This window comes from Sebastes umbrosus, chromosome 3 (assembly GCF_015220745.1).
Source record: "Sebastes umbrosus isolate fSebUmb1 chromosome 3, fSebUmb1.pri, whole genome shotgun sequence".
NCBI lineage: Eukaryota > Metazoa > Chordata > Actinopteri > Perciformes > Sebastidae > Sebastes > Sebastes umbrosus.
In genome coordinates this window covers 21,511,848-21,519,808 of record NC_051271.1, presented here as the reverse complement: position 1 = coordinate 21,519,808, position 7,961 = coordinate 21,511,848, and the positions used below count along the sequence as shown (strand labels likewise).

Genomic DNA, 7,961 nt, shown 5'->3' with positions numbered 1-7,961 from the left:
GGTATCACTTTTACCATGTTCACCGTCTTGGTTTATTGTGTTAGCATGTTAACATTTGCTAACTAATTTGCACTAAAGTACAGCTGAGGGTGATGGGAATGTCATTAGTTTTGCAAGAATTTAGACAGAAACCAAAGTACTGGACAAAATAAAGTTTTGACTTGACGATGAAGCTGGATGACAAGTTAAAGGGACAGTGTGTGGGATTTGGCGGCATCTAGTGGTGTGGTTGCAGATTGCAACCAACTGAGAACCCCTCCACTCTCTCTTCCCTTATCAAGACTGCAGTAACGTGAGCCACCGAGTGCAAAACCGTGGTAACGCCGTTCACCTCGCTCAGAGGCCATCCTTACCATAATAACACTACTTTAGGAGCAACTGAAGTCAGACGGCAGCTGGCGATACCACGGTTTAACACTCTGCAGAAAATGGAATCAAAATAATTTATATTTCTGAGGTTCAAAGTTCATTCTTGACCTTGGACAACAAAACAAGGTAGCTGTTCTGGAGCTTTCAATCATATATATTTCCTTGGCTGGAAAAGTGGAAAAACATCTTAGTACCTTATCACACATATTTTTCTCTTAGGATTCATACACTCACACCGACCCTGATACATAAACTTCTAAATACACAACATAAACTTATAGAAAAACAATAACAGAGTTATGAGATTTCCAAGGTCATTGCGTGACATGAAATTTAAATGTCGGCTTTAATGACTATAGCCTTCAATCTTTTGCCTCTGGGAAAACCAGAAGTGAATGACGTCTTTATGAAGAATCTCTGCTTAATTACAGTCTGTGACAAAGGAGTCATTTTAGTATCCATGACTGCCGACGCTCCCTCAAGTGAGTTATTGATCTAACTGTGTCATGTGATCTGAGTCAGTCTGTTTGGTGTAACTCACTTCACATACTTGCTTTATTATTGTGAGCTTGATGGTGGCGTTCTAGTGGTGGAAAAGTACTTTACTTAACTACAATTTTGAGGTACTTGTACTTTACTTGAGCATTTCCATTTTATGCTACTTTACTTTTTACTCCACTTATTTATTATTATTTCAAAACTGATACGAGTAACTTCACAGATACGACCAAATTATTATGTTATAAAATACATAGCATCATTAAAGAATACAACAGGAGTTCCCAATCTTTTTGTCTTGTTACCTATATGATTTAGCAGTTCCACCAAATCCTGATATCGCCTCTAAACTTTTCACACGGTTTAATTTAAATATTTGTCTTAAGCCCAAAGTGGTAAAATTATCCAATATTTCACAAAAAGCAAAGATTAGAGAAAAATCTGAAAATGAGTGCACATTTGTGTAACACAATTTAGTTTTCTCTTATTACCTCTCCAATTAATCATCTGATGTCCTCTCAGATTTATCTTGTGACCCTTTGGAGGGGCCAGACCCCTAGGTTGGGAACCACTGGATTAAAATAAGTAATTAACTAACTAGCTCCAGATTGAGCAGCTACAACAGTTAAATGCTGTTTACACATTGATTATTAATCTAATAATGTCAAATATGATAATATATCAGTCCAGGTGGACATTTTTCTGCAGCACGAGTACTTTTAATTTTGATGCTTTAAGTACATTTTGCTGATAAAACTTCTGTACTTTTGTTTACGAAGAGTTTTGAATGCACAACTTCTATTTGTAATAAGGTATTTTTACATATTGGTACTTTAATTAAGTAAAGGTTCTGCACTTCATTGGCCATCATCGTTCCCCAGAAAGATGAAGTTGTGGTTTGTTGTTTGTCTGATAAGGTGACAAATATCAGCCGTGTCCTTCCTTGGAAGTTGTTTTACTTCTTCCGTTGGAATTGTTCAGAAGTTCTGAAGAAATATGAGCTCACTGCACTGTAGACGCACATGACATTTCCTGTTGCTCAAAAGAAAGGTGAAGACACACATACGGTATACACCTTATTGCGAAAAGTATATTGACACTGGAACGTTAAACCGATATGTGATTGTTGAACATTTATTCTTACAACCATGGGCCTTAAAAGGATAGTTTGGGTGTTTTGAAGTGGGGTTGTTTGAGGTGTTTATCCATAGTCAGTGTATTACCTACAGTAGATAGATCTGTAGATCTGTATTTTTCATGTAAAGCGCTTTGAGTGGTCGGAAGACTAGAAAGGCGCTATATAAAAGCAAGTCCAAGTCCATTAGATAACAGTTGGCACGCCCCCAGCTTGGAGAAACAGACAGGAGTTACCGCACGGAAGCAAAGCAATGTACTGCAGTGGACGTATTATAGCCCCCTAAAAGAAAGGCCCACCAAAATATTCTCGATGGTTTACCTTGCCATGAGACAGCTATACGGTCTTGTGTTTCAAATGGGGAACAAACTATGCTCTTGCCAAAGCAACCAGACTATATTGAAAAAAGTATATAATAATTTTACATCTCAGAACGCGGGGGTTGCTGGTCTACCGCTGCCTCGACCGGTTCGTTTTTTTTGTGTTATTGTGTGACTTTGGTTAGTTCAGATTCACCAAAATCACACAATAGCACAAACAAACTAACCGATCGAGGCAGCGGTAGACCAGCAACCCCCGTGTTCTGAGAGATACAATTACAGCTTTCTTAGAAAAACTAAGGTGGCTTTGGCGAGAGCATAGATGGATACAACGGCTTCAGTTCCCCGTCGGAAAGGGCTGTCTGACAGCAAGGTAAAGCAGTGAAAATATTCTAAATATAGCGTACGCTTAAACTGATATTTTTTTAGGTGGCTAAAATACTTTTGCTGCGACGCTCCGTCCACACCAGTACATTGCTTTGCGCTTGTGCAATATCTCCTGTCTGCTTCTCTAAACTGGGGGCGTGCCGGCCGTCATCTACTTTAGGTAATACACTGACTATGGATAAGTACCTCATACAACCCCACTTCAAAACACTCAAACTATCCCTTTAATCTGCTCCCATTATAGCCTCCACTATTTTGGGAAAGCTTTCCACAAGATTTGGGAACCTGGCTGCAGGGAATTTCTCCCATGCAGCCACAAGAGCAGTAGTGAGGTCAGGCACTGATGCTGATAATCTTTCAATTCCTCTCAAAGGTGTCGGATCAATGGGCTTGTGGTCAGGACGCTCTGGAAACCAGTCAAGTGGGAAACTAACTGGGAAATTTCTTGATGGATTTTGCTTTGTGCATGATGAGGTATCGTCAGTCAAACTGTTGCCACAAAGCTTGAAGCACTATGGAACTCTGAAAAACAGCCCCAGATCAAAAGTACATAAAAGTATGTGGAGGTACCGTAATACCACTAACAAATACAAGTTTGGGGCCAAAATCAACCAGCTTTAAAAGTAGTTAGTTCGTTGTTCTTGATTTCAATTTATTGATTTTAAAATTATAGCATAAAGCAAACCAGGGCTTGTCCCTCTGTCTCATGTCTGATCTGTGTTTTTTTATTTTTTATTTTGCGGTCCTAAATATGTCTGTCCTATTCTCATATCTATTCATTGGATATTAACTCATGAATCATATCTAGTTTGTTAGTTTCTCTAGTTAGAAATGAAGTGATGCATAAATAAAGTTAGTGTATTTGTTTATCAGAAACAGTGTTAGGTGAAAATGGTGGGTCAATATTTACTTTGCACAGATGAAAAAACCCACAACATTTTTCTTTTTTTACAATTTGACACAGTGTGCTATTACACACAGTTTAACACAGGTGATACTCTGACTGAGCACATACCTTTTCTTTAGAAGACAGACTTTAAAATGTGTGCTGTAGAAGATAATCCACACCGTTCATGGTTTTGACAGTACTTCTGCAAACAGCCAATCAAACTGGATCAAATGTTTGGAAATGCAACATTTTGTAAAAGTCCTTTTGCTTAAAGTCCTTAATCATGCCATCGTCAAACATATTAACCACCAACATTACTTTGCTCAAAGAATATGTTTTATTTTTAACGTTTTAATCCAAACTGAATTATTCTGTTAACATGGTCAACATTATATTTGTATTGTTTTTTACTTGTTGTGTTGAGAGCAGGAACCGGTTTGTTTTCTCTGCAACACATGCGGACCAACTTCGGTGACGGACCAAATCCACTTCCGGTCCAGTTGTCAACAGAGGAGCACCACGTGTGTTTGGTGTGTTTGGTGCGTTTGGTTTTTTCAGACAGTTAAAATGGTAAGAGGACCGGTGAACTTATTTCTGTCAGTGTGTAATATTAATGATTACAGTAATGTCTCACAGCAGCTGATTTTATTATTGTTATTATTATGTTTCAGCCGAAGCCTAACAAAGGGAGAGGAAAAGTCCCGGAGAAGGTTTGTCATCCGTACAGCAGGAAAGCTGCTTACCTCGCCCGAGAGGAAATCAGACTGAAAAAGAAAGACAGGTGTGAGGATAAGAAATAAAACAGAAAGAATGCAGCACATTATTAGCTACGTAATCAAAGCTAATAAAGCTTCTTCCCAGCTACAATAAGACTGGTGGCAAACACAAATCCCCCACACCTCACCTCCATACCATTATTGACACACTGAACTGAATGGACTGTAATGCTGTGCAATATGCTGCACTGTGTAGTTGTCTGAAATATATTAATTATTTATTTTTTTAAATATTTGTATGAGAGTTACAAGTTCTTTTAACATGGTCCTGGAGCATATATACTGTATGTTTGTATTGTGGGGGTATCCTTCCTATGCAGAGGGTAGTTTAGTTTATTTATTGACTACACTGAGGGCGTTTTATATTTTAATAATTCATTTATTTATTGTGTTGAGTTGAATGTGCTACTTATTTTGTACCGTAATTACCTTGTGCCTTTTCTACCTTTTCTTTTCTTAAAGCTGACTCAGTGTGAACTGCTCAGAATGTACTTATATATAGGTGCAAATGGCAAATAAAACTCTTGAGTCTAAAGAATACTAATGCAAAGTGAATGCTCACATCTGAGCATTATTGTGAAATCCTCTCATATTCCCACCTACATCCTGTGAGTCTGCAGGTTCTTAATTGGGTCCAATCACTAAAAAATACATTGAAATTTGACTAATCAAAAGACAATGTGTTGTTATAAGCCTGTCATATCATATATACAGTATATAGTGAGTAGATTTGACCTGTTCTTTTCCAATGCAAAGGGCCATATAACTCATAAAATTGAATCAGAAAAAGCAAATAATAGCATTTTTGTTCACATGAAGTAAATACATTACATAGAGTGTATGGATGGAGACCTGTAGGAGGGAATTAAATGAGATCAGAATGCAATTTTTCCACTTAATTTTGTTTTTAATGAAAACACTTTTTATTTAACAACACATACAAGGCAGGTATAAATGTACTGTAAAATAATTAACATGCTTGAATGTAATCAAACATTGTTTAACACACTTTCTCTGATGCTGCAGGAAGAATAATGACAAAGCAACACGTCTGAGCAGCATCGGTAAGCTACTAAGCTTGTTTATTATTATTATATATATATATATATATATATATATATTATACTGTACATACTTGCTGGCTGTTTGAGGATAAAATTGCTCTCCATTAAATTCCATGTCTTTTATTTATTTATGTCTCGGCTTGCAGGTGAGAAGCTGTTGTGGTTTCAGGAACAGTTGGATCCAGAAAAGACGACTTACACCAAAAATGATGCCTGTGACATTATCGAAAGGTCAAACATTAATAGTTTGTTAATTAAGTTTTTGCCACTCGTCATTTTAAATTAGAAATGTATCAAAATATTTGAATTTAAAACAAGGAGAAGCATTCGTGCAATTTGTGAATTGAACATGTGATGTTTACTGAGCTTGTGTGTGTTCTTGTGTCTGTGTGTTTGTAGGTACCTCCAAAGGTTTGATTCTGAACTCGAACAGATTGAGCTGGTGAACGGGATCAAAGGTCGGCAGGGTCGTCTCCATGGCGCCAGGGAGGCTGTCATCAAACAGACCATCGAGCGAGAGCGAGCGCAGTATGAGGGCACCGGGTTAGGTGAGTCTTCATCATGTAAATGTACACACACATACATGCACAAATTCAGTGTTAGAAAATCCTCCATGATCCTGTTTTGTGTCTTTTTCAGAGATCCCAGACATCATTAACGCAAAGCATCTGAAAACATTCAGGTGAGTAAAATACCAAGCACCGCCCACCAGCCGGAGCACAGCCAATAGGAACGCTCAATAGGAACGCTCTCTCTGAAATGACCTGTGATTGGCCAACGTCTCCCGTCAATGGCTAGATTTTTTAAAGCCTGAAAACAGAGCCATGAGGAGGTGCAGAAATCTAGTTTTCTCTCAGAGCACTTGAATTACAATATGCTGAAAGGTTATTATGGAATTTTTTGCCCAATGATGCCAAAAAATTGTTGCCTACTGAAGCTTTAATGCAAATGATGAAATTAAGATGAGTCTTCATACTTTACCTCTCTAATTTCCAGAGATTTGTTTTCAATTTCGTCCTTTTCTTAATAAAAAAATATAAAATTGCAAATAAAAATAAATAAATAGTGATTTTAAGTATAGGATTAGCATGTGACGTGATGATTCATAAACATCCTTTCTGATAACGTTTGTTGATCCTTTATGTCAACAGGGAGTGGACCGGTGATCTGAAGAAACTTCCAAATATGAAACTGAGACAGGTGTCTAACAAAGATGTGGAAACAAAGAACGATGGTTTGGAAACAAAGAATGAAGAAGAGCAGAAACATGACGATGCAGAAGATGATAATCAAGATGATGAAGATGATGAAGATGATTTGGATGACGAGCAGTTGGATGACATGGTACTGATGTCGGACTGAAACTGAGGCTCTTCATATTTGACCATAGCCCAAAGCTCCAGTCGTCCATTCAGCACAACTGACTGTGCAGCTGAACATCAGACTGTCTTCAACAAATACTTTTTATAGAAAAAGTGTGTTTTTGTGTCCGTGTGGGAAAGATGCTGCGGCTCCATGACTGTCCAGAAGATGGTGCTAAACTCTCAAAGATGGAAACTTTTATCAGCCTGTCCTCCTGTAAAGTCTTCTTGCTGCTCAGTAACTTCACATCAGCCTGTGAGGGGTTCTACATTCATTGTTTATTGCACAAACAAATATGAATTTTATTTAACCTGAATACTCCATTTTATCCAATTAGATAGAAAAAAGCTTTTGACGAAGATGCTGAGTGCTCTAATGTTGTTGCGTCTATAAGACACTGAGAGATTTTCTGTGATGTGACATCAACACTGATAAAAAACCAAATTAAACCTGTAGAAAAGTGTAAACAACAGTTGCCTTCTTTTATATTAACCGGTCAGTCACTCACACAGTGTGTCAAGTCTAATGTAAAAACAGTAACAGATGGCCACCATGAAAGCTCTAGTTACATCGATGTATAAATAACGGGACCTCCATCAAGCTGCAAACTGTCAAAACAAAACGTCAAAAACAACTGGGCTACTTTAGATTTGCTATTTTAAGAAATATTCAAAGCTCTCCTATGATAATAAATAAATCCAGCTTTTTCAAAACATTACATTTTCAGATTTCAGACTGAGTTAAATATACAGTTTAAATAATAGTTTCTCTACTTATATCTTTTACTCTTTGGTGTCTGAAGACCTGATTGTCCAGAAGAAGAGTTAAGGCCTCGGTATGCTTCAAACAAAGTGCTTGTTGGATTCCATTGAATTCCACTTTTCCAGGCTCAAATTTCCAGACTTGGTGACTCGAGTGCAGAGGATGCTGTGACAACCCTACAGTGCTTTTGCCTTTACATATGGCTTACAATTGCCGCCTCCCCCATGGTGGAGATGTTGAACGATTTTACACAAAGTCTGCATCTAGCTTTCTTTTCCCATTTGGAATTGTTAACCAACCAGACTTTGTATTTGGGGTTGTCAAGCCAGCCCTCGGAAAACTTACATTTACCCATTGTGGCCGTTCAGTCCGCAGCCCTACGCAGAAAGTTGGACGACG

At 37.9% G+C, this 7,961-nt stretch overlaps 1 protein-coding gene across 1 annotated transcript; it reads left to right on the top strand.

Moving 5' to 3' along the window:
• Nucleotides 1-4,041: 4,041 nt before the first annotated feature.
• tma16 (translation machinery associated 16 homolog) lies at nucleotides 4,042-7,518 on the top strand. The gene is made up of 7 exons (XM_037765339.1): nucleotides 4,042-4,168; nucleotides 4,270-4,379; nucleotides 5,401-5,438; nucleotides 5,585-5,669; nucleotides 5,838-5,986; nucleotides 6,078-6,120; nucleotides 6,590-7,518. The coding sequence occupies exons 1-7, from the start codon at nucleotides 4,166-4,168 to the stop codon at nucleotides 6,798-6,800; spliced, it is 639 nt and encodes a 212-aa protein (XP_037621267.1). The 5' UTR covers nucleotides 4,042-4,165; the 3' UTR covers nucleotides 6,801-7,518.
• Nucleotides 7,519-7,961: the final 443 nt, after the last annotated feature.